Source organism: Sycon ciliatum, chromosome 1 (genome assembly GCF_964019385.1).
Source record: "Sycon ciliatum chromosome 1, ocSycCili1.1, whole genome shotgun sequence".
NCBI lineage: Eukaryota > Metazoa > Porifera > Calcarea > Leucosolenida > Sycettidae > Sycon > Sycon ciliatum.
In genome coordinates, this window is record NC_088643.1 from 66,436,999 (window position 1) to 66,462,800 (window position 25,802).

At 49.3% G+C, this 25,802-nt stretch overlaps 2 protein-coding genes and 1 long non-coding RNA gene across 3 annotated transcripts; 2 read left to right on the plus strand and 1 right to left on the minus strand.

Annotated features, from left to right (window-relative positions):
* Positions 1-1,989: 1,989 nt before the first annotated feature.
* LOC135804960 (uncharacterized) lies at positions 1,990-2,251 on the plus strand. Its single transcript, XR_010551100.1, has 2 exons — positions 1,990-2,067; positions 2,128-2,251. It is a non-coding gene; the product is annotated as an uncharacterized LOC135804960 (long non-coding RNA).
* A 2,480-nt stretch (positions 2,252-4,731) lies between these two features.
* On the plus strand, positions 4,732-17,661 carry LOC135804962 (glutathione S-transferase P-like). The gene is made up of 4 exons (XM_065318946.1): positions 4,732-5,117; positions 13,048-13,095; positions 14,788-14,874; positions 16,865-17,661. The coding sequence occupies exons 1-4, from the start codon at positions 4,817-4,819 to the stop codon at positions 17,245-17,247; spliced, it is 819 nt and encodes a 272-aa protein (XP_065175018.1). The 5' UTR covers positions 4,732-4,816; the 3' UTR covers positions 17,248-17,661.
* A 134-nt stretch (positions 17,662-17,795) lies between these two features.
* LOC135804961 (fructose-bisphosphate aldolase C-like) lies at positions 17,796-24,645 on the minus strand. The gene is made up of 5 exons (XM_065318945.1): positions 24,052-24,645; positions 20,808-20,985; positions 19,964-20,071; positions 19,193-19,340; positions 17,796-18,472 (listed from the first exon to the last, which is right to left on the minus strand). Exons 1-5 carry the CDS (start codon positions 24,504-24,506, stop codon positions 18,249-18,251), a joined length of 1,113 nt encoding a protein of 370 aa, XP_065175017.1. The 5' UTR covers positions 24,507-24,645; the 3' UTR covers positions 17,796-18,248.
* Between the last annotated feature and the right edge of the window lie 1,157 nt (positions 24,646-25,802).

A 25,802-nucleotide genomic window follows, 5' to 3' on the forward strand; every position in this document is an offset into this window, starting at 1 on the left:
AAGGAAAAGGACAAAATGTTACGAGTCATGACAAACTGTCCACCAACGTAACCAGATCTTATACAGTCAGCGAGTGCGACAAAATGGCACAAAACTGACAAGGAGTACTGAGACATTCGGCAACCTGACACCTAGCTCCAACACTTCTCCAAGGCGCAAACCAACAACCTTCTATCTTGGAAGGCTCAGGTTCGGAAAGGTCCAAGAGGGGAAGGAAAGCGCAACGAAGAAGGGCACGAGCTACGCATCACGGCAACAAAGAATGCCTGTGCAGAATGACTGTATAAGATCTGGTTACGTTGGTGGACAGTTTGTCATAACTCGTAACATTTTGTTCTTTTGCTTTCTTCATCATACATGTAACTATTATTCAAAAGGCTCACCATCTGCGTACAAATATAGTCGAGTCCGCGATCCGAGGGACATGCTGCAAAAGTTGTGCTCATCTTTATACAGTTTGCCTGTTACCATGGTTACTGAGTTATGTGAAACCGATGACTGAACAGAATACGTAGCGTTGACTTTGGGCACCCCCGCCCCCCCCCCCCCCCCCGTTAGAATTACATGTAACTTAGGCTGCAACCACACTAGGTACAAAATCACGTACAAACGACATTACAGTAGAAATCGTCATGCCGACGCGTGCGAAATGCAAAATGCGCTTTGTAGGTTTTCAGCAACTGGCGCACCCCTGTAGAAAGCCACGTTTGTCGTTTTCGTCGTTTTCGCGCTCCATCTCCTGTGTACAACTTTGTTTTTGTACCTGGTCGTCGTACATAGCATCAGCATCAGCATTGTTTTTGAATTTCCCGGTCTTTTCCAGCGCATGGCACACGCTTTGGTACGACAACGTCACCTGCTGGTCGCGTGAAAACGTCATCTATGCAGACCGAAAAGTGTAGTGTGTTTGCGTTCCGACTTGTACTGAGATATGCATGAAAATTTGTACTGTGATTTTTACGTAGTGTGGTTGCGGCCTTAAGGGGAAGTTAAAGCAAAAATCAAAATTTCACCAGTTGTAGTCTTCGGGCTGCTGAGTCGAATGGTCGTGGTCCGAGGAAGCTGAGACGCTCCCTTCCTACTTGAATCCCAATCGAACTCGCGCACTTCCACCGAAACTGGGTGACTGCGCCCTACTAGATGGGGATTTGTATGCAAAATGTCACTAAAAGCGCCATTTCGTTCTTATAAAAGCATGGATGACCGCGATTGGCCCATATGTTGTAGTCTTTTGGACGCTGAGTCGACTGGTTTTGGTCCGAAAAGGCTGCGATGCAGCGTTCCTCCTTTATTCCCAATCGAACATGGTTGAAGAAGCGGTCACGTGCTCCTGCGTACGCCAGTCACCTGGTCACTGTGCCTGCAGGGTACAACTTACTAGCTTGTTTGACCTTTTTTGGGTGCAGTCCTGTCACTCGAGTTGAACCTTGGTGTGAAAGTTGTCGCCTGCTGGCGTGGTGATCAGGTGATTTGGGCACCCAGGAGCACGTGACCGCTTGTTCAACCATGTTCGATTGGGAATAAAGGAGGAACGCTGCATCGCAGCCTTTTCGGACCAAAACCAGTCGACTCAGCGTCCAAAAGACTACAACATACCTAGTATGGGCCAATCGCGGTCATCCGTGCTTTTATAAGAACGAAATGGCGCTTTTAGTGACATTTTGCATACAAATCCCCATCTAGTAGGGCGCAGTCACCCAGTTTCGGTGGAAGTGCGCGAGTTCGATTGGGATTCAAGTAGGAAGGGAGCGTCTCAGCTTCCTCGGACCACGACCATTCGACCCAGCACCCCAAAGACTACAACTGGTGAAATTTTAATTTTTGCCTTAACTTCCCCTTTAATTATTTGAAATCTGATTTCAAATGGTTTCACCGATTTTTCCCCATAGTCAGTTTGTGGTGATTTTATTTCCAGCGTACCCACTGTGGCATGCAATGGTACGAGGACTCGTACTGTAGTACAGTTCGCAGTTCGGCAGCAACCTCGACCCAGGGTTACTTCGAAGTACATGATTGTACATTTCTTCAGAACTGTCTACGTCTGAATGTTGCTACACAGAGAGACAGGTTAATTTCTTGTTTCTTGCTTTGAAAATAGTACCGAACAGTAGGAAAACAGAGCGACAGTATGATAACGAGACAAAAAAATAACAGGAAGTGCATCTGCTAATAGCAGGCAAAAAAACAACAGGCAGATAACCTACAGATAATGCAAGACAACATACTTGAGCTGATAAATACCACATTTTTTTTAACCATTCTGTTCAACCTCCTTTTCCCAGGGCAGAACTACCTACTCGAACGAAATCCTACAGAACTAAAAGATTTTGAAAATAACTACAAACGACATACGGTGTGAATATTATTATGGATACTGATGGAACAAAGAAAACATGACATTTGGATCGATGTAGCAGGATAAGACAAGACAAGGATCCACACAGCAAGCACAACTGACGAAAGAACAACTGTAAGGCACACAGGATAAGAGAAATAAGAACTCAGACACGACATGCAGACATACAACTTATTCTACATCTTCACAAAATACAATACCCGTGATCACAGGCCAGGCTGATCTATGATATTAGTAGAGCAGCCCGGAAACAGTGGCCAGTAGTGCTATAAAAAACACGTCTAAAAAAAGAGAAGACGTTTAAAGTACCTTTAGTCTGGCCTTTCTTTATTAATCAAGTTCTTCCCAAAATCTCATACGTCAGCAAGACATTTCTCGGGGAGACAAAGGTCACGCCTGCAAGTAACCATGATGACCCGTTCACCATTCACATCAGACGCTGTCCACTCGCCGCCCAAATACTCCACAACACCATACGCCATGAGGCGGTGGAAGCTGGACTCCAGCTTCAGCACAAGCACGCTATCAGAGGTGAGTGCAAAACGCACCAGGTCCTCGATGTCGGACACAAGCGGCATTGCGAATCGACGATTGTGACGCAGCGCGTCACGGAACTTGCGACTCGTCTTCCGGAAGCGTGCTCGAGAATCAATTCCAGGAGCCACCTTGTGTGGTCCGCTGTGGGCAACGGATAATACTTTTAGCTGATCTGCCTCTGGCATGGCGGTGAATGAATGCCATTTGGCAGTCGATTTAGCATTTGCAAATAATTCTCCAAATAGCCCATTGTAGGCAGGGCAAATGTCTTCCACTGAGAGTTCCTCATCAATGGGATGCAGTGCTGCGACTTCCCGGGAGTTGGCAACCCGACGAGCAAAGCGATAGCTTCGTTTCGCTTTCTCCGAGCGAGAATCGATAAACGACTCAGGCCTGGCTTTTCTGCTGAGAATTTGCTGGCGTCTGCGGCAGCGTCCTCGCTGCGTGGTTGGCTGCGCTTCCTCGGGCTCAGACTCCGTTTCTGAAATAGGGACGGCTATAAGCTGCTCCGGAGGCGGTTCCTGCCCCAAGATACTTTCATTGCGCCGAAGTGCAGCTGGATAACGTTGATCCAAAACCATTGTCCTCGATGAACACCAGCATGCAATAATCTTTTTCAATGGATAGTGTCTTGTACTGGTACGGTACTCTCAATGGGAAAGAACTCCGAACATTTTCAAGAACTGACGCAGGACTCACAACAAAAAGACAGCTTACAACAACAGTTATCCACTGGTTGTAAGCTTCCTCCTTGACCTACAAGAATGGCTGTCGGTCAGGCTTGAGCCATTTTCACTTGTACTGAGTTGTAGAAAAGACTCACAACAAAAAGTTACAATCATGCTGCTGATTGAGAGACAAATGACTGACTCTGATCTGTAGCTGTGTGACATGCAGCTGCACGCTCGACATGTCGTCGCGGCCGTGTTGCCAACTACGGTAGCAATCTCTCACTCACACTTCACAGCTAGCTAGCTAGCGCTGTCGTAGATCATCAACAAGCGCGCGCTAAAGCACGAGACGAGATCATACTTTTTTGTAGGCGCGGCGCGGCGGGATCCGAGGCTCCGAGCTGCGCGAGACTGCATGCATGCTCGATCGCGCGCGAAAAAGTTTTTGAAAAATCGCTGGTGCACGTCACGTGATGACGTCAGATCACAACAAAAAGCAAAAAATTTAATATTCTGCTTTCAAACAACAAAAATCGCACGGGTACGAGTACGCCCATATGGCCGGCCGGCATGGCCCCATGGCCATGGCCTAGCGCACCCGCGCGCTATAATTATAGCGCTAACTAGCATGCTGCACGTCACGTGTCGTGTGTGCATGTGCATTGTGCATGGCCACATACGCATATATACGGAGCGCTAGCGCGCTTCCGGGAATTCCCCGATCCGATTCCGTGCATAAGCGCCGCGCCGGTGCAGCTAGCTGCTGGTTTCGAGATCGAGGAGCTTCCATGATGACCAAATAATTCAGATTTCGTACTTCTACAAAATAAAAAGTCAAAAACTAACTATAAATTAATGAGTATAAACAAGAGTAGATAAACAAGAGTGTGCAACTCCGGATGGATTGGCCCACGGCGGAATTTTTTGTTGACGTAATCTTTTCGACGACGCACGCGCTGCGAGCCTTTTGGAGAGTTTTCCCTCGTGCACTTGGCGGGGCTTTACACTACAAGGTCGGTGCCCAGCACGTGCTCTCACACTGCTCTGCGGCAAAGCCGCGTTTCTCTGAAAAAAGGTGACGTAAACAAAAAATTCCGCCGTGGGCGCGGGGTATCTGCAGATTGTGCAGGAGAGATCCGGAGTTGCACACTCTTGTTTATCTACTCTTGGTATAAAGTTATTAGTTACTTACTTCAGCCGGTGTATGAATGTATTGTTTGTAGGTAATTGAAAATAATCAATAACGGTTACGATGGATCTTCTTCCGGTACTGTTTGTTGGCCTCCTGGGTGTCGCCGCATACTTTCACACCACGAACCCTCACATGGTGCAATCAGTTCGCCACATTGCTACAGGCAAACCTGGATGTCTACCTCTAGAGAGCATTGGTAATGTGACCTTCCACTATTTCGCTGGTCGGGGCCGCGGTGAACACATTCGCCTGCTCATGGAGGATGGTGGAATCAGTTATACGGAGACGCATTACACCCGGGAAACCTGGCCTGCGGCCAAGGAACAAGGCTTGAAGTCTGGGCTTTACACATTTGGACAAGGTAAATAATACATTTTAATACATGTAAGAGCAAGAGTCCATAACGCCACACGTTTTTATTTCTATGTTTCTCGTCACCTGAAAATCTAAAAACGTATGCGGTGGTAAAAATAAAAAATGACCGAAAAATAAAAGGTTTATTAGACCTTTGTTCACACTAAAATCCACCAATACACCATGCAAAATAGCATCCATAGTTAGCAACTAGTATGTGGTAGGAGCTTCTGTCACAATCTGTGCATGTGCAGCTAGATTGCGCACAAAAAATGCCGTCCTTGCATCATGCTGTCCCCGGGGAAAATTGTGATTCCGCGGCCGCGTTTTTTTCCGCGTTTTTTGCAATTTTTTAAAAGACCACGTTTTCCGCGATTTTCCCCGCGTTTTTTGAACTTTTTGTTGCACAACACGTACACACAGTGCACTGTTCGGTCAGCAACGTCTCATCGTGGCGGCTTTTTACTCAAATATGACGAGTGCTTACACCAGAGACTTGTAACTGATTGATTTCACTACATACTCACTGAAAATTGCCGCACATCAATATTATTCACCGCATATTTACCGCAAATTATGCCATATTATGCCGCGTTTTCCCCCGCGTTTTTTGCGATTTTTTCCCGCAATTTTCCCCGGGGACAGATCATGTGTCGCGCAGGCCAGGCCACATTATGTACATGTGCATGAGTGTGCTGGTCACCACATGCACAGTCAGTGCAGCACAGTTTCTTTTCTTTTTTTCTTCCAGACTCCTGAATCGTATGCGCGCGGGTGACGAGAAACATAGAAATAAAAACGTGTGGCCTAAACAAGAGTATGCAACTGTGGTCTCTTTTCTATGGGCCAGATGCGCGGCGCGCTGCCTTCACTACACCATTCAGCTGCAGTCCGCGCACTGCGGAAAATCAAACACCGCACATTCCCTCTGGTTTGAAATGAACTTTCGTACGGAACTGGAGTTCACGCGCCAGAATTTAGAGATCGCGTAGGTACTGGAACGAATCGAGCAAAAACGGATGGGCTCGTACGAGAAATTGTGAGTTTGAATGCATGCTTTCAGAGCGTGATGAAGGCAAGTTACGTAATGAAGGCAGCGCACCGCGCACTGACCCATGACCACAGTTGCGTACTCTTGTTTATGCACTCTTGGTAAGGGGGAGAAGGCCAAAAAAGAGTTCCCGAAACGGGCAAAAAACAAATCGAATTTTCATCAGTTGTCTTCGGGGTGCTGGGTCGAATGGTCTTGGTCCGAGGAAGCTGATATGCTCCGTTCCTCCTTTATTCCCAATTGAGCTCGCGCACTTCCACCGAAACTGGGTGACTGCGCCCTACTACTGTAAGACATGTTATTCTAACGAGTTGCAAATTTAACGATTGTCCAAAATTCATAGGTTAACGAGAAGATATGTTAACGATCTTGCAGTATTCTGCCATATCCACACACAGCATATATGAAGCAGTACGGCCGCAACGGATCTTATTATAACGAAGAAATGTCATCCGTTAAAACGTTAGATTTGCTTCCTCGTTATATATACATGTCTTACAGTAGATGGGGGTTTGTATGTAAAATGTCACTAAAAGCGCCATTTGGTTCTTATAAAAGCACGGATGACCGCGATTGGCCCATATGTTGTAGTCTTCTCTTGGACGCTGAGTGGACTGGTTTTGGTTCGAAAAGGCTGCGATGTAGCGTTCGGCCCGTGTCCCAGTCGAACATAGTTGAATAAGCGGTCACGTGCTCATGTGTGCACAAGTCACCTGGTCACCGTGCCCCTGCAGGGTACAACTTACAGCCTGTTTGGGCGCGTTCCTGTCACTCGAGTTGAACCTTGGTTAGGTGTGAAAGTTGTAGCCTGCAGGCACGGTGACCAGGTGACTTGTGAGTAAGTCTGAAGCTGAGATTCTTGCTTCAGCAACAACTAGCACTGCCGAGTCTGAAGCCATTGCTGGTAAGAAAGCCTTGCGTGCACCACGCAGGCACATCAGCGCTGTGCAAAACCAATCTGGCAGCGGATGGAGGATAGGGTGATGCTGTATGGCTCCCCAGTCTTGGCGGTGAGGAGAGAGGCGATACGTTTGTATAGCGAGGCACCATGCTTTCCCATGCCTCCGGTGGTAGAGAAGATGGCTGGGACAAAGCTGGAGTGCTCCACCTCCCCCAGGCGCTGCTCGTAAGCACGGCACTTAGCCTTCTCATGACGAACATAAGTAGCAGCAAGTGAGTTGGAGCGGTTCGAAGACGCATGGGGGTTGAACACCCGCACATCAATGTAGGTGCTTTCGAACCGTCCTCCCCAAATGCCATTAGCCACGACGTCTAGGCGTGCCTGGTGCACTGAGGTCACACTTAGCATGTTGTTGTGTGGAGCTCACATCCGCTCGGACGTAAACTCACTGCAGATTGACCGTGCAACGTGTAATGTGTGTACAAGGTGCATGCCGGATGACCCACAGACAGAACCCTGCCTCCCAAACACGATCGCGAAAGCGAAGTGATGGTGGGGAAGTCTCGCGACACTCTACACGGTATCTACTCCATGGTGCGTAACCTGGGCAGTGCGAGTGGCATTCATGCTTTCAGCCTGTTATTTACCGCTTTATGTTCATGTCAGTCTGAACGCTTATGAAGTGCATTCTAATTTAAAAGACTTTCGAAAAAGCGGAGATGTACTGGAGATATGGTTGTCTTTTATGTGCTTGGAGATAAGGTTGTCTTTTTATGTGCTTGGAGATAAGGTTGTCTTTTTATGTGCTTCGTGCATCATGTGTGTCGGAGTGCATAACTGCCGAATTGTTTCGCTCTGTTTCGTGTGCACAGTAATTCATGCACAGTTGATTCCCTTCGTAGTCATATGAATCATTGTTGGTTAATTCTACTCTGCAATGAATCAGATACAGTAAACTGGGAATGTTTGCGCCGGTTTTAGTAGCAATTTGCGTGCACAGACCAGTTTGCACCTGGAAATGTTTGCCATTAGAGTCCATTTTGTTAGGTTTTATTCACTGTAGTTCTACGTTTCTTGCTGACTTACTTTTGCGATTTCACACTTAGCCCACATCCCACATGCACATGCAGATGCTACACCGCTATGAAGTACACCAACACACAGGGCACGGAGTTTGGAGTGAGCGGATGCTGGCTGCGAGTGAGGCAATGTGGCTCAACATAGAGCACGAGAGAGAGAGAGAAAGTGGCTCAACATAGAGCACGAGAGAGTGAGTGGCTCAACATAGAGCGCGAGAGAGTGAGTGGCTCAACATAGAGCGCGAGAGAGTGAGTGGCTCAACATAGAGCGCGTATGGTGGCTCAACATCGAGCGCGTGTGTTGGCTCAACATAGAGCACGGAGTGATTGAACGAGTTAAACCATTGCCGCTAAGAGTTGCGTCCAAACAGCCAGCACCCATATCACACCATGCGAGCTAGAGGCAGGACAAAGATTTAGGTGATCATTATTCTAGCAGCATTTGTGTGTACTGTACATTGTGCAAAGTACAGCTAATCTCAGACTGTAGGCAGCCAGTTCAGGATTTCAACAGAGAGTCAATCAAGTGACAGGTCATCAGTAACTCACGTGCCTATTCCATCATGGCATGGAACAGGGTCTGGCTGCCAACTGCACACGGGGTGTCAATGGTGTTCTGATGTACCGTAGGTAGGAGTCACTCTTCCATCTGCCCATGCAACGGATGAGGTGGTCTGGAACACTTGCAGAAGCAGCACTTGTTGCCGCACCAATCCGGAAGGAGTGACTGGAGTACTCCTGTGTGTGGGGTAATTTGAGCTGCACCGTTAGTTGTCGGACGGTTGCATTCACCGTTTGCCGATCCAGGGGTTTACCACACGACAGGACATACAGAGGAGAATGTGGCTTGTTGGTCGATGTCGAGAGCGCCAGCTAACGACAATCACGTTCATAGCGCAGTGAGGGGGTTTTGCTGGTCCTACGACAACTGTTACTCCTTTAGACGTTGGGTCAGTCTTAGAGGTTGGCAAGAACAGTTGCATAGCACCCTCCGAGAAGCTGACGTGTCGTCGCTCCGCCTTCAGGTACTCACTGCAGGAATCCATAGAACGCCAGTAGCATTGCGCTGCAGTACAGGGCTTTGTCCCACTCGTTATAGTGAGACGATGCTGCACAGGCGTCGGTGAGCTGCCGCAATATAGGCATAGTTATGGGCAACCGGCTGGTGGTGGTTGTTCCTTGGCACCAAGGGTACATAACCCCCCAGAGTGTGCAACGCCGATCCAGCTCTGTGTAGGGTCTTGGTCGAGCGGAATCGGATCTTCTGATGTCATGCGTACACTTCACACCAGCGCAAGGCCGGTCTCGAGGCAGGGCACCATTGTTTTTGATCCGAGAGTACCCGCGACTCCCCGGGTTCCCCTCAGATGTGTACGGTATTATGACGCAAAGATCCGATTCCGCTCGACCAAGACCCTATGTTAGGAAGGTCGTCGTGGCCATGTGTTTTTTTATGATGTATTTACTATTTATTCAATATTTCCCTCAGGATGTGAAATATGAAATGTCTCAGAAATTCAGTTTATTTTGGAACGCAATTTCGCGTACATGTAGTGATTTAGCCTACAGTTAGTTCACGAGTTATTTCGTAGGTTGTTTGTTTCTTGCGTTGCACAGTGCAAGACAAGAATTTGCACAACTGCACAAGGGTATTGACGTTGACTCTCAAAATGATTCTTGGTCGCATTTTGTTTGTTTCTTCTAAGTTTTGACAAAGGGACATGTATTTTCGTTTTGTCTTTTCTCGCAGTGTTTCCTTTCATTTCTAAGCCGCGACGCCGTCGCGTACTGCGGTACGACGGGTCACGTGCTGCCAACCTACTGCATTCTTTATTCACCAGTTTTCACGGCTACACTGCATGCATTGTATAATGACTCATAATTATTTTTTGCTCTGCGCTGAATCCCGTACTAGTGTAGGGCTTTTTCAGAGTTTGTTTTTCGATGAGGCTCGGCAAGTTCGGTTCTTCGAAAGGAAGAGAAAGAGTTGTCTTTTTGTTGTTTGCGAAATATCTATTTTACTACCACGAAGTTTTCCCGTTGCGTGTGAGAACCTGCATGACACCCTATGCAGAGCTGGATCAGGCGTTGCACACTCTGGGGGGTTATGTACTCTTGTTGGCACCTATCAATACCTCTCATGACTCTAGGGAGTAGGACAATATCTTCGCATGGGTCTGGCAACCCGCTTTCCACGTGCATGTTTCGTACGGCCATGATGTACACACGAATAGTCCCTGGACGCACTGTTAGGGTCAGATGCGCAGCAAAGCCGCTTAGTATGCTGTCCGTTGCTGGGAGCGCGCTGAAACCATACTGCTTGCAATAATCCAAATACCGGCGTGCGCCTGTCCGGTAAGTTCGGCGGGTGTTCGATGCTATAGCGTGTCCTGCGTAAAACGTCACAAGGTCGGCAACAGAGCTGTGTCCGGGTGAGTGCACGCTTGTGGGTCGGCCAGCCGTAAACGCTGCATCTGGTAACGAGAAAGACAATCAGCCACGGTGTTATGAGAGCCAGCGATATGTTGGGCAGACAGCATGAAGTTGCAACGAGCACACACAAAGAACAATTCTCGTATCAATGTCATGACCCGAGGTGCTCGGCAGGTCCCGTCATTGATGGCAGACACTAAGCTTTCGTTGTCACAATGCAGGAGGATTCTGAGTTTTGCCCAGCCATTGCCCCATGTCAGGCAGGACACCAGGACCCGCATAGAGTTCTTTCCACATGATATCCTGGTCAGCTTCATCCAGCTGCCACATTCCTTGAATCCATCGACCTCCGTAGTATGCACCCCAGCCGACTGATCCGCTAGCGTCGGTGAACAGTTCAATGTCGGGGGATGGTATCCAGCCAGGGTTCAGGAAGAACGACTTCCCGTTCCATTCCTCCAGGAGATGTTGCCACCAAATGAGGTCTTCACGGGCATCTGCCGAAAGCTTGATGCTGTAGTGCAGTTTCTGGAATTTCTTGCAGATATTCCAGAGGCGCCTGGTGAAAGTCCTGCCGGGCACTACGACCCGAGAAGCAAACGCTAGCTTGCCCAGAAGGGACTCGAGGTCGTGCGAAAGTCCTGCCGGGCACTACGACCCGAGAAGCAAACGCTAGCTTGCCCAGAAGGGACTCGAGGTCGTGCTGAGTGATGTGGCTGTGTTGGAGGGCACTGCTTAGTCGAAATTGGAGGTCTGTGATCTTATCCGCCGGAAGCCGGACCTCCTTGCGAACGCAATCCAGGCTAACTCCGAGAAAGTCCAGAGTGCGTGCGGGTCCGTGGACTTTCTGAGGAGCAAGGGGTATACCGAGGTAGGTGAACGCCCTAAGCAGAATAGCCAGCTGACGGCGGGCAACGGCTTCATGGTTGGACACACAGAGGAAATCGTCCAGGTAGTGGATAAGATCATGAATGGAGAATTCGTGCTGCATGATCCATTCCACGGCTGATGAGACGCTGTCGAACAGTGCCGGGCTAGAACGAAGCCCAAATGGTAGGACTCGATCATAATAGTAGCGCCCATCCCAGAGGATGCCAAGCAGAGGCCAATCTTCAGGGCGAACAGGTATGATACGGAAGGCACTGCGAACATCTAGCTTGGACAAGAATGGATCATCACATTGCATAATCAAGTTGATGGCACTATCAATTGTCACATAATGTACTGATGTAGGGAAAATGCCTCCCGCGAGATATGGTCGTTGACGCTATTGCCAACAGGACTGGACAGGTGGTGAATAAGGCGCAGTTTGCCGTTCTTCTTTGGAACCGCACCCACACCAGAGCAGCGCATGTATTCAAATGGCGGGTGGTCAAATAGGTCTGCTGTTTCACCACGGGAGCATGCACCGGCCAGATATTCGGCAACAAATGCAGCATGTGTATAGGAAGATGAGAGATTAGGAGAGCTTATAGATACATTGCGAGGGCCAGTGAAGCCAATGTTGAAACTTGAAACCATGCTGAAGACCATGCAATGAATGGTTTACCAGGTCGCGGTCAGGATGCATGCGAAGTAGTGTCGAGAAATGGGGAATATGTACAGGTGTGGTGGGCTTTGGGCCCGGCATGTGACGTGACAGGCCTCTATGTGGAGGCCTCTCGCCCTGTAGTGGACCTGGGCGACTGTTGGCTACGACACTTAGTGCGAGGGTGTGATAAGCAGCCACACTTGAGGCACACATGTCGGCGGATGCATGAGGCGTTCTGGCAGCGGCCAAAGTTGAAGTTACGGCAGACTTCAGTTGAGGAGGTTGATCCTGTGAGTGGGGCACGTCGGGGACGAAAAGGGCAATTGTTAGGCCCACCTGACGATGGGTGTGTCAGATTACAACTCGAGCATACTGCACGGGCCTTGCCCGTGAAACACAGCTGCCAGAGGTTGGCGTCGATTTATTCCCATGACCTGCCAGGAGTCAGTGCCGCCGACATCCGGAACTGCCGGTCGTATGTTAGCCATGCCTCTGGGTAGAACTGCTTGTTCGCAGTTATGATGGTGCCTTGGTATGCCAGCAGTTCCTGCACTCGGTGTGGATGGAGTTCTGCGAGAACAGTACTTTTGCGATGTCATGCTCATCACGAAAATTGCGAACGATTCGAGACCGCAACAGTTTCCCTGTTTACGGACTAATACTCAGATTGTACTAAGAAGAAGGACACACATCAGGCTCTTCAACAATATCTTGAAAGTTTTCACTAGTATACTTTCAAGCCTTATCGTCAGGTCAAATGCAGGCAAAATCAAATGAACACGGACAATGGAAGTATACCGTGGTGGCAACTTCTTCAAGTCCCACGGATCCGGTCAGGTTGTTTGGGTCATTATCAGAGACAGACCAAATGTTGCTATCTTTTTTTAGTTAGATTGTTCTGGCCAATTGATCATTACTTTCACTGGTTCTGTTTTTCTTTAGTGCCCGCTATTGAAACTACGTCTGGTCTTCGCCTTGCCCAATCGACTGGTAAGTATGTGTGGAGATCTTGAGCTTGGTGTGCTTGGCTCACTTGCTTGGTGTGCTTGGCTCACTTGCTTGGTGTGCTTGGTGTGCTTGGTGTGCTTGGCTCACTTGCTTGGTGTGCTTGGCTCACTTGCTTGGTGTGCTTGGTGTGCTTGGCTCACTTGCTTGGTGTGCTTGGTGTGCTTGGCTCACTTGCTTGGTGTGCTTGGCTCACTTGCTTGGTGTGCTTGGCTCACTTGCTTGGTGTGCTTGGCTCGCTTGCTTGGTGTGCTTGGCTCACTTGCTTGGTGTGCTTGGCTCGCTTGCTTGGTGTGCTTGGCTCACTTGCTTGGTGTGCTTGGCTCACTTGCTTGGTGTGCTTGGCTCACTTGCTTGGTGTGCTTGGCTCACTTGCTTGGTGTGCTTGGTGTGCTTGGCTCACTTGCTTGGTGTGCTTGGCTCACTTGCTTGGTGTGCTTGGCTCGCTTGCTTGGTGTGCTTGGCTCACTTGCATGGTGTGCTTGGCTCACTTGCTTGGTGTGCTTGGCTCGCTTGCTTGGTGTGCTTGGCTCACTTGCTTGGTGTGCTTGGCTCACTTGCTTGGTGTGCTTGGCTCACTTGCTTGGTGTGCTTGGCTCACTTGCTTGGTGTGCTTGGCTCGCTTGCTTGGTGTGCTTGGCTCACTTGCTTGGTGTGCTTGGCTCGCTTGCTTGGTGTGCTTGGCTCACTTGCTTGGTGTGCTTGGCTCACTTGCTTGGTGTGCTTGGCTCACTTGCTTGGTGTGCTTGGCTCGCTTGCTTGGTGTGCTTGGCTCACTTGCTTGGTGTGCTTGGTGTGCTTGGCTCGCTTGCTTGGTGTGCTTGGCTCACTTGCATACACCATGACTACAGTATGCAGTATGCATTCTGTGAGCGCTTAGCGCCAAAGACCGGCCGTTTTTAAATAATTCACAGTTCGTGTGAGACTCTGCTGCACGCCGAGTTTTCCGCATCCGTAGTAACGCCACCACCCTCTATGGATCAAGGTACAGATGCAGCTCCTAAAGAGGTGGGAGGTGAGTAGATCACACCCACCACAAAGTGATTGGCCTGGCACGAGGGAAGAACGGGTATGCTGGACAAAACTAATAAGAATGACGCTGGCTGGAACTTTGTCAAAAGAGCATGCCTGAGGATATTCGTCTTGAAGTTAGCCGATTTGCAAGCGCTGATTGCACCCTGAGCAATTAGACAGAACTAGCATACACCGGCAAATAGTAGAACATCTCTTCTAGCACTTTCTCATATCTGGTATGGTTTATATGTGCAGTAAGTTCTACTAGCTGGTAGTAACTGTGGCTTTCGCACGGCAATTTTAAACTGAGTGCCGGAGAGTGTGCAACTCGGTCAGCGTATATTATCATATCAACTGACACCCTGCCACCCCAACAACACGCTGCTATTGTCGTCGTCGGGAAGACTGCCCTTCCCAGTGTCTCTCTCCTGAGAAATGCAGTGTTTTTGCCAACCATGCACATATGAACATGAACACACCACTCCTGCCTCGTCGAGATCTGATCCTTTTCTGGGTCAAAATGTGCCTGAAACTAGTGTAAGTAAGTCAGCAATTACGTTGAAAATACCTAAGAAATGCTGCTTCATTCCCAAGCTCTGCTTGTCCAACAGTAGACGACTTGTGACGTTGTGTGTACTCCATTGTTGTCCCCTGTGCGCGCAGCCATTCTGAGGCACCTCAGCCGTGCGTCGGGCTATGACTGCGACTGCGACGACTACTCCTGGTGCGATGTGCTGGCGCTTGGTGTTGGTAAGTCCACAGTTCAAGTCTTTCCTTTCCGTTTGCTTTGTTTTGTTTTGACACTGCTTCATGCAGTCTGCACTGCCTAGTGTACCAGTGTAGTCTACCATCTGTACTGCTAGCTATCTGTATGCCTTCTGTTCTTTTTGATTTTGCAAGCCTGCGTGATCACGTAATCAGCATGCACAGCCGGTTATCTACACACAATGCAGTACCACTGCAATGGTGGATCTAGGCGACTGATTTAGTGTGCAACCTGTTTGGCTGTGACTGGCCTTATTTAAAGGGGCACTCCGGGAATATTTTCGGTGGTGTGTTCTCTTCATGGGGGCCTTATATGGCCCCCGAGGAATGGGGAATCGCGAAAACTAGGCCCAAAAAGTCGATATATGAAGCTAGGGAGGGCCAAGTTTGTCTCCTCTTTTGATGGTTTTGATGACGTCACGTGTGATTAGTATTCAAATTCTCTGCATTTGAAGATCTTAGTTGTTTGAATTTTCTGGTGATGAAGAACGATGTTTGGTCAACATTCCCAAGCTTCACAACTGCGACCATACTCTAAGGAACCTGAAGGACCTCCTGAGGTGCCACTGGTAGAAGCGCAGCCTGATGACGGCCAGGAAATTGGAGCGGACGACTTCACTGGTCGACAAGGAAATAACGATTGGTGTTCCTGCCAGAAATGTGGGGTGATGCAGAGGGCAGTCGATTACCTTCGCTGTCGAGAGAGCGCTGCAGCTGTTAGCATTGACAGCCCTTTGACGTGCGTTACACATCACCCCGACTTCGTGTCAGCTTGTCTAAAAAAACTGTTCTGACCATATGCCTCACGACATATAGAGAATTTCGGGATCCTCGTACGCGGACCAGTGAAGTCGTCCGCTCCAATCTCCTGGCCCTCATCAGGCTGCGCTTCTACCAGGGGCACCTCAGAGGGTCCTTCAGGTTCCTTAGAGTAGGTCCGCAGTTGTGAAGCTTGGGAATGTCGACCAAACATCGTTCTTCATCACCAGAAAATTCAAACAACTAAGATCTTCAAATGCAGAGAATTTGAATACTAATCACACGTGACGTCATCAAAACCATCAAAAGAGGAGACAAACTTGGCCCTCCCTGGCTTCATATATCGACTTTTTGGGTCTAGTTTTCGCGATTCCCCATTCCTTGGGGGCCATACAAGGCACCCATGAAGAGAACACACCACCGAAAATATTCCCGGAGTGCCCCTTTAAAAAAACAACAACATGTAAATCGACCTACTTGTAGCTTGCCTTCACACGCCATGTGATGGTGCAACCTCCTGTGGAGCTACATAGCCAGCATGGCAGTTCTGGATCCTTATTACGTGTATTGTTAATAATTTATTATATATTTGAGGGATTCCCCAAATGCTATCCCGAAATCAAAGGGTGTCCAAAGCTGATTGTCGCTGTGCCATACGACAAGCCTTGTGTCAGTAATGCCATAGGGCAGTTGCAGGCTCTGTTGGTATTGCCATTAACTGCGTTCTGTCATTATATACCGTATTTCCCCAATTATAAGTCACACTCGATTATAAGTCGCACCCCCATTTTCAGGTTTGAGCAAAATTGATTTGATATATTGACTTCATTAGTAAGTCACGCTCGATTGTAAGTCGCACCCCATTTTTACCCTTGAATTTTTGTGTAGAAAGGTGTGACTTATATTCGGGGAAATACGGTACAGTTAGTGGGTGCGCACTGTGGTGTTATGTGTTGTGATAGCTGACAGGTCTAGCTTGTGATATTAGTATCTGTAACGACGAGCTCCACCGGACGCATGCATGCCATCGAAATCGTCTGAACGTGTGCAAGGGTGCTGATCTTACTTGGCACACATGGAGTACTGCTACATGACATTGTATGACATTGTACATATACGTGTCTATCACTCACTGATCTCTCAGCTAGGGAAAGTCCCAGCATGATCATGCCACGTGCCTGAGAGAGGTCTGTTGTCCTGCATTCATGCCTTGCAGAGGATCAGACAACCAAGATGGGCCGCGTCGTCTGGGCAGCTGACCTGGATGCAGAGAAGCGCCGTACGTACCTGAAGGAGGCACGCACATGGATTGCATACTACGAGCAACACGCCCCGGCCGGTGAGCCGGCTGCCAACCGTGGCTACTTCACAAGTGGTGGCCGTATCACTTGGGTGGACTTTGCCATCTTCAACTTCCTTGATGCGCACAAGGCATTCGCAGAGGTCGCCATGGAAGGTGACAAATCACCGGCCGACAACTTCATGGCCGAGTTCCCTCGCCTGAGCGCCTTCTACCAACGCTTCAGTCAGCGTCCACAGGTTGCTGCCTACCTCGCCAGTGAGCGCCGTCACCCCTACTCTCTGCCGAAGAAGAGCTAAATGCTGATCGTCATCATACAGTACACGTAACCAGCCAGATCCTTGTTCACGGCACCTCATAGTGCTTTCGTCTAGGCTGTCTAGGCTAATGTTGTTCTTGTCATGTCCCTCCGAGTACATGTACAACTACTGGTTTAGATCATCTCATCTCCCTCTCTAGCTTATGCCCTTCTGCGCACTTCGGTGTTGTTATCTCTAGTTATATTGTAGTAAGTTACGCAGTAGCCCAGGTGGTGGCTGGCTGTTCTCCCTTCTTACAAGTACTTCCATTGTGTTATCATCTTATTTTTTTAAATAATAAACACCCAGTTGTGAAGCGGTACTGATAGCTTATGCGCCGGCGTTTAGCTCTGAAGCTGCAGTGAACTCTGGGCGTTGGATTTATTTGTGTTAATCATTTGCCCAAGGCCTCTACCTTCTGTGGGTTGACCCAGCGTTCTTGTGCAAGGTACTAGCTCAGCTGGTGGTGGCACTCGTGCAGTCTAGTTCCATCAGAACGGTACTGGCTTTATACAAGCGGAACGCACTCTCGCAAGTCTTCTAAACCGTGGAATTATATGGCAAACCTTGTCAAAGCAAAATCACTTCTGTTTTCAAATGCCGGTAGGAAAGAAAAAGATTGAGTAATGCCAGCTACAAATCATATCTATCAGGTGTTCAGGACATGTGACAGAGGACAAGAGAGACCAGCATGGCGAGAAGGCATGGTGTCATAAGCAGGGTAGTGGCCACCAGGTTCCAACCCGTACCGGAGGGACAAGGCTAAGCGTACTAACACAGAAATTGTTGGGAAGCACACTGGGCAAAAAAATGTAGCTCAGAAGTCAGCACGGAATTGGGGCAATGCAAATGCCTGCAGGCACGACCAGTGGCAGGTGCTACCAGTGCTACCAGGGCAAGAGTGCGGTATGAAATCACTACATGTACTACTGAGCCGGCAGGGTGTGTTCTGCCCATCTTACATCGTCGTCCGTTGAAATCGTCCTTCAGCGCCACCCTTGTTAGTACATGTGGTTGGCTACATGCAGGCTGGTCTGAGCAGCGCCCTGTGCCGAGGCGCTGTCCGTGATGTACTGGCCCGCGGCCGCCTTGCCGTTGATGGAGGCACGCTTCAGGAAGGCTTCCTGGCCGGCATCCACCAGCGCGTCCTGTCCCTTCCAGGCAGCCAGGGTGCTGGCCTGCAAGGCACGGCCATAGCTGAATGTTAGCTTCCAGGGCTTCTTTCCTGTGCACACGCAGATGGTACAGCATGATAGCGCACAGGGCTAGGATAACAGCACATCCAGATACCTCACCCATTACGACAGTAGAGCATGACAGTGCAGAGTGCTATAACACCAGATGCCTGACCCTGAATGGCATGCAAACACTGAGAAATCTGCCACCTTTCATGCAAAATTCGCTTTCTGAGCCACGAGCAACTCAGACTAACAATTCAACACCATTCATTGCATGCACTAATTTTGACTGCAATTGCTCAAATGCCATACACATACAAGTCAACAGTATCATCCCAATCTCAGAAAAGCCTCCACATCCATTTCGAACTGCACAAATTTGAGATGAATGTATGCAAGAGTCCATAACCCCAAGAGTGTGCAACTCTGTACATGGGGATCCGCGCGGCGGAATTCCAACATTACGTCAAAAATGATGTACACGTTCGTTGCGCTTGTACTACTCCCTGGTTCCAAGCACTGCAGAGTGCGGAGTTTTGGCCTCTATGCCTCAGCGGCATGACGTAATGTTGGAATTCCGTCGCGCAGTGGGCCTACAGCAGCCAGACCCCAGTTGCGCACTCTTGGGGTTATGCAGTTGCACACTCTTGGGGTTATGCAGTTGCACACTCTTGGGGTTATGGACTCTTGCTGTATGGCATCACCTTTCTACAACTGCATGTACATGTACAGTCATGTATCAACAGCTGTGTGACACACATACCGACCTTGGTATTGGTTAATGGCGTTGAGATTGCGCGATGCCTCCTCCTCCGATTGTCCACCAGAGAGGAAGGTGACGCCGGGAACGGCTGCTGGCATGGTGCGTTGCAGCGCGGTCACTGTGGCACGCGCTATATCCTCAGGAGTGTAGTCCTACAAACACATGCACACGCGTTCACGCACACAGACACACACACAGACACACACACAGACACACACACACACACACACACACACATATGTGCACACACACACGCACGCACACACACACACACACACACACACACACACACATACGTACAGAGACATACCAGACACAGTAGTCACAGACGTGCACGTATTGCTATACACACAGAAAAGAAAGCAAAGGAATTTGATGGATACACCATAGAGTATAAACGGGAAACTTCTGCGCCATGTTCAGTTTACAATTGTCAAGCACGGGCATGGGAATGGCTGTGAACTGACTCAAAGTATGGCAGTAACAAGTTACATGACTACATAATACCGGTATTATGCAGGTTTACATCACATTAAAAAATAAAACGCTGCACAACAAAATTAGGGAAGGTTTATTTCGAAGTACATTACTCGTACTTCAAGTACTAAAATAATAACTTGCCTGAAGAGTACTTTGAAGAAGTAGAGTTTACGGCACAAGCTCAATCATTATCACTCGGCAGTTGAAGGGCGTGGATAATACAAACTTCCCATTACGTCGTGCACATACCGGCCATGAGCATGAATGCTGGCATAGTGGCATTCATGTGACTTACTGATCGTTTCGGACAGTCCATACCGGGTGTGACCATGTTGGGTTTGAGCAGTGTTCCCTCAAGGTACACGTTATGGTCGCTCAGTGCCTTGTACACCGCTGCCAGCACCTGCAATGCAGTACAATAGCAGTACATACTGTAAAGTTGCGGATAAAAGCCAGGTTTGCATACAGTACAAGCACATCGCGGATAAAAGCCAGGTTTGCATACAGTACAAGCACATCGCGGATAGAAGCCTGAAAATCAAACGGGTCAAATGCTTATAAGCCTGTCGCACGTAGAAGCCTGGCTTCTATGCAAGCGCGGATCAGGTAGGTCAAGAGTGCATGCGCTATGTACGGTGCATAATACAACTGCCGCCATACCGGTAGTCAGTGATAGATGTACGCGTTTCGCGCATATCAGCGGTGCATATAAGCATGGTTTGCATACAAGCCTGGTTTGCATTAAAGCCTGATGCAGAAAGCGGCTTATAACATTACGCTTATAAGCCCGGCTTTTATCCGCGACTTTACGGTACTGTAGATCACATAGAAATTCCACTGATTCCGGGGACGAGATGGACCTGGTCAGTTCCAGTATAACCATGGCATGTCATGTCATGTAGGTCTACCTTGGAGCTATGTCTCCCCCCCCCCCCATGGGTATAACGTAACGTTAAGTCTACAGTACTGGCGGGCACGGAAGAACGAACAGGCCAGGATTTCACCCAGTACCGTGCATAATGCATGTACTTCAAGTACATAGTATAATACTGGCAGCAGCGTCACTGTGCTAACACCAACAGCATACTGGCAAAGCGAGTCATGGTCAATGGTCCACGGTCAATGAATTGCTCGCGTACCTTCTCGCTAACTGCTTGGCAGCGCGCCAGGTCGTGGGTACCGTCCGGCAGCACCTCCGGCTCCACAATCGGCACAAGGCCGTTTTGCTGGCATGTGCTGGCGTAGCGAGCCAGCACGTTGGCGTTCTCCAGGATGGACAGTGGCGACGGAGTGTGCTCACCGATCTTCAGCACACAGCTGCAAGCAATGCGGAAAACGCAACAGAATGTCGCATGAAAAAAACAACAATGTAAGTTAGCCATAGGTGAAAGTCGATGAGGAGACCATAATCTAAGAATCGCCGTCATGAACGATACAATGTGCACACTCATCATGTAACAGTTACATGGGTACATAGTGTTCATAGTTTTACCGCAGCATGACACATGGGTACATAGTGTTCATAGTTTGACAGCAGCATGACACATGGGCACATCATGTCATGTACTAGTATATACACACGTCATCACTGGAATGGGTTCGTTTACTTTCTTAGAATGTTTTCTTGTGACGGCCTTCAGGTGGAGTACATCACTGAATGACGGTGGACAGCATTTATGGCCAGGACAAAATGCTTTGATGGCTAAATTTACGTCACTGTGTATTCTGGGATTTCAGCTGAAATCCAGGAATTTTACATGTCTTAGAGACATGGCGGAGGACACCACCGTGACTGAGAAGGATAGTGTAAATTATATTCTGGGGAGCTGACTGTGGTTGGTCCAACACCAAGTCACCAAGTCAATGAAGGTAGACTGTGCTGTAAGTGTAGTGTGCCGTTCTGTGTAAGTGATTGTGGTAACGTGGGCTGGTGACGCCGACCTGATCCAGCTCGACGCGACCCTCAACACGCAACAGTCGTGTCTGGCGGCATGGACCAAGTATCCGCAGACGCCCCATCCTCTGCTTCAGGTGGCAATCCTGCCACAGCCCCATCTGCTCCAGCTCAGCCTATCTCCGGTGCATTATAAACTTCCATCGTATTGGCTCAGGGATCCTCAGGTGTGGTTCGCTCAAGCAGAGGCGTACTTCGCAACGTGACACATAACGTCCCAGAAGACTAAGTTCCCCATCATAGTCTCCTCACTAGCACCAGAATACGCAGCTGAGATGAGAGACCAGTTGGTTCAACCTCCTGACGAGCATTAGCATGACAGGATAAAGACCGCCCTCACGAAATGCACCCAGAAATCTGAGCACGCTCGGGTCCGTGCTCTTCCCAGTCAGGAGGAACTGGGTGACGGGCCCACCGTCCACCCATCTGCTACGCAGAATGCAAACTCTTCTCAACGGTAAAGAATTGGACCCCGCTCCACTCAGGGAACTATTCCTCTCCAGCCTCCCATCCCAAGTGCGACTCATCTTGGCCACATGGCAATCAAGGAATTAGCGCAGCTTGTTGACCGTGTGGCAGAGTCTGCCATGGCACAAGGCAACAGCGGATCAGTCTGGCGCCATAACTCGCTTGGCAGACCGGACGGAACAGTCGGTAGCGGCGGTAGAAGTTCCCTCCTCCCGGGACACTCACTGCCAGCCCTCCAGGGGACGCCTCTACGTCAGGACCGTTCCTGCTCGGGCACTCGCTCCCCATCTCGCTCACGCAGCCGTTCGCGACACGAGCACTGCTGGCACCATCGAACGTTCGGTAAGGATGCAAAGAAGTGTTCCTCACCTTGCACCTTCCAGAGAAACAGCCAAGCCAGACAGTAGGTGCGACCACTGCTGCTGCTGCTGGCTAATCATCTGATGCTGTTCGCCTACTCCACTTGCTCGACAGGACCCGCTCCGCTGTCCTCGTCGACCCCGGTGCAGAGGTCGGCATCATTCCTCCGTCGTGTCTGCCTATTTCTGTCTGTTTGTCCTTGTCTTCTCGTCCTCCTTCCTCTTCCTGCAGTGCCTTGTCTTCACACCGAAAACAACAGCTCCATGCGCACATATGGACAGCATCTGCTTGAACTCGACCTCCGTCGATTTTCATTGTGGCCGACGTGTGCTCTTCCATTCTCGGTGCAGATGTCCTCGGTTGTTTGGGTTTTACCGCGGACATTGCCTGCAAGCAGCTGGTCGACTCCAACACAGCTCTCTCTCTTCGCCGTCTACAGTCTATCAGAATTGAAACCGGTCCCTAGCGTGTTAGCATCTTCAACCTCTGATTTATTCACCGCCATCCTGTCCCAGTACTCAGGGGCGGCGGAAGGTACTAGTATTCGACATTGGCGCGGCCATGAATGGGTGGAGGGTCCAGGGCCCAGGGGGTCCTCCCGCCGGGAACATTTGAGGGGAACTGGGCCCAAATAGCCCGTATTCCATTGCTTCAGAAATCCCAAGATGACATTATTTTGCCGCACCGGTTCTGACGCCCCTGGTACTATAAGTTAGTCATTCTCTTATTGGCCACAGGCCATCGTGAGAATAAAAGATTTCAAACTCCTTCCTGATCTTCATTTTTTCCCTTCTCTTCCTTTCTTTCCTCTCAGATCAGCTCAATCAGCTCAACCTAGATTACACGTAGTTAGTCAGTTCAATTATTTCTTTCCCATAATAAACCTTCAGAAGAAAACATTGCTGTTCATGTACATGATAAGACTGTGGTAACGTGGACATACATCACAATCCCGGCGTTACATATGCACACAGTCATGTAGATCTACGTAGTTGGGCGTTTGAGATCAAGATGATTCAGGACCAGGTTTCAGTTGCCCACTCTCCCTACACCTATGGCTATAGTCTATAGTCCTTCGCCACCACAGCCACAGGCACCACCACCACTTAGTCACTTCCTCCACAGCCACTCCTGACTAATCTCCAAAACATGCTGAGAGTGAGAAGGCAGACCAGCGGCGTCAAAGACAAAGACTTCTCTACGGAAAGAAAGAAGCGCATTTACAAATGCACAGCGCTGCCGACCGTTGGCAATTCACATCCGCAACTGATTGTCCGAAGTTCCGGAAGCGCATCCCGGAAGCGATCTCCAACAATGCATACAGGGTAGCCGAAGTAACTAATACTTGTCATCGGTGTCAAAACTCGACATCGGACAAGAGAAAGACAGGGTGATTTAGGGTTGATGGTGCATGTGGGACAAAGAACACTGCACTACGCAAGGCAGGGGCAGGGGACTGGGGTACACGGAGAGCAAGCGAAAGGCAATCACAAAAGTGACAAAACTCAACTCCCACCGCCAAACCACATGATGAACACCAATATGAGAAGCACTAACCACCTACACCACATTCCACGGATACCGATCAATGCAGTCCTTACCGCCACTTGGCAAACCTGGCCCCGTCCTCGTAGTACTGCTTGCATCGCTTGCCTAGATCGTCCATGCCCTGCGTGGTCGTCTCTCCGTTGGTGCCAGCCAGCGGGACGACTCCCTTGTCGACTTTGATGCCGGGGATAATCTTCATGTCGTTGAGCATCTTGACGAACGGCACACCGCTATCGCTCTTCTGGTACAGGGTCTCGTGGAACAGGATAGCACCGCTGATCGACTCGGCCATGACCGGATTGCAGGTGAAGAGAAGCTGGCGATACTTGCGCCGGTTCTCCTCCGTGTTCTCCACGCCAATGTTGGCGAAACGCTTGCCCATCGTGCCCGTGCTTTCATCGGCAGCCAGCAAGCCCTTGCCTGTAGCCACGATACCCTCAGCCGTGGCACGCAGTTCGGCCTTCTCGGCATCCGTCAGCCATGTTCCAGTCGAGACTAGTGTTGCCATGTTTGTTACTGTCGACTTCCACTACTGTCACTGGTTAGTCCAACGTGCAAATGATCAGTAGAGGAGAGGAAAACACAGCAACAAGCTAGAATAATAATCTTTTCGGAACAGTAGACCCATTCTACGGATTGAAGAGGGCAGTTACAGACAAGTGCATGGCCACGCGTATTAGTAGATCTACATGTATGTACGCGACCGTGTCGTGTGGCTGGCAACGAGCAGTCGGTTGAAGCCCGGCGCACAACTCGCTCACTCGAGAATCGTTGGGATCAAGGAGTGTAGATCTACTGTGTAGTGACTGACAATGCACGGGGATGTGCTGTCACTGACTCATTTCACTAGAGTTGACATTTCCTGTTTGACTTGGCTAGCGAGAAGTGCGAGAACACTACGAGTACTGTCCTCTACTACTAGTAGCACTGAGTACTAGTCTGTAGCCACTAGTAGACCCAGGTGCTCGAAGTCCGTACATGGTATCCTAAGTTCGTACGCCCATAATTTCATGTTCTGTTATTGTATTCGACTCAAATATTTTATGGAGGGGACAGTGTGGTATGTTCTCCTCGCGTACCAATTTTCAGGGATCTACGATCAGCAGAAGTCCCATACCACGGGAGTGGGTTTTCGAGTGTCCATACGAAATACAAATTGGGTTACATTTCATGCAAAAATCAACTTTGCCAAGACCGATTTCGAACGGACACAGCGTCAAACAGACCTTCACTCAATCATCAAGAGCCAGCTTAGAGCTGACAATGGCCAGAGGCGAAGAATTTACAGAGAACCACCAATCCTTGCAGAAAGGTTGACACTCCTGGCATCTCCACCACTGTTTTCCCGCGGTTTTCACAGCGCAGCTGCTTCTTCTCTGAGCCGACTAAAAACAGCTTGCATTTCGGCAACAAACTACGCTTTTGCAAGAAATACCGGTGGAGGCACATGCCAAACATATCCCTTCGGTGCTTTCGTCGTAACCGAGGGATTGCAAGTTAGCAATTAGCAGAAATATGTGTGTATTTCGAGTCACCTCTGATCAGTACGGACTTAGAGTACCCTCTGCGACACCAAATTTTGATATGAAAAATGAGCGAACTCCAGAGAAACAGATCGGATCGAAAGATGGCCTGGTTCAATCGAGCCTGGCCTCAAAACAAACTTGGACAAGATACCTTCCATCCACGAGCAGGATTCTGGCAAGTGATCATTGCTAGTGTGAGTTTCAGCTCGGCAAACACACACTGTAAACGTGTACGGACTTCGAGCACCTGGGTCTACTACACTACGAGAACAGGCTGG

What these genes read in the sequence shown, in the direction of transcription:
- LOC135804962 (XM_065318946.1), top strand. Translation starts at nt 4,817, where the DNA reads ATGGATCTTCTTCCGGTACTGTTTGTTGGCCTCCTGGGTGTCGCCGCA. An exon ending in TCGCCTTGCCCAATCGACTG is followed by an intron (nt 13,096 to 14,787) that starts GTAAGTATGTGT and finishes CTGTGCGCGCAG; the next exon opens with CCATTCTGAGGCACCTCAGC. An exon ending in TGTGCTGGCGCTTGGTGTTG is followed by an intron (nt 14,875 to 16,864) that starts GTAAGTCCACAG and finishes CATGCCTTGCAG; the next exon opens with AGGATCAGACAACCAAGATG.
- LOC135804961 (XM_065318945.1), bottom strand. Translation starts at nt 24,506, where the DNA reads ATGGCAACACTAGTCTCGACTGGAACATGGCTGACGGATGCCGAGAAG. An exon ending in GCCAGGTTTGCCAAGTGGCG is followed by an intron (nt 20,986 to 24,051) that starts GTAAGGACTGCA and finishes CATTGCTTGCAG; the next exon opens with CTGTGTGCTGAAGATCGGTG. An exon ending in GCCAAGCAGTTAGCGAGAAG is followed by an intron (nt 20,072 to 20,807) that starts GTACGCGAGCAA and finishes ACTGCATTGCAG; the next exon opens with GTGCTGGCAGCGGTGTACAA.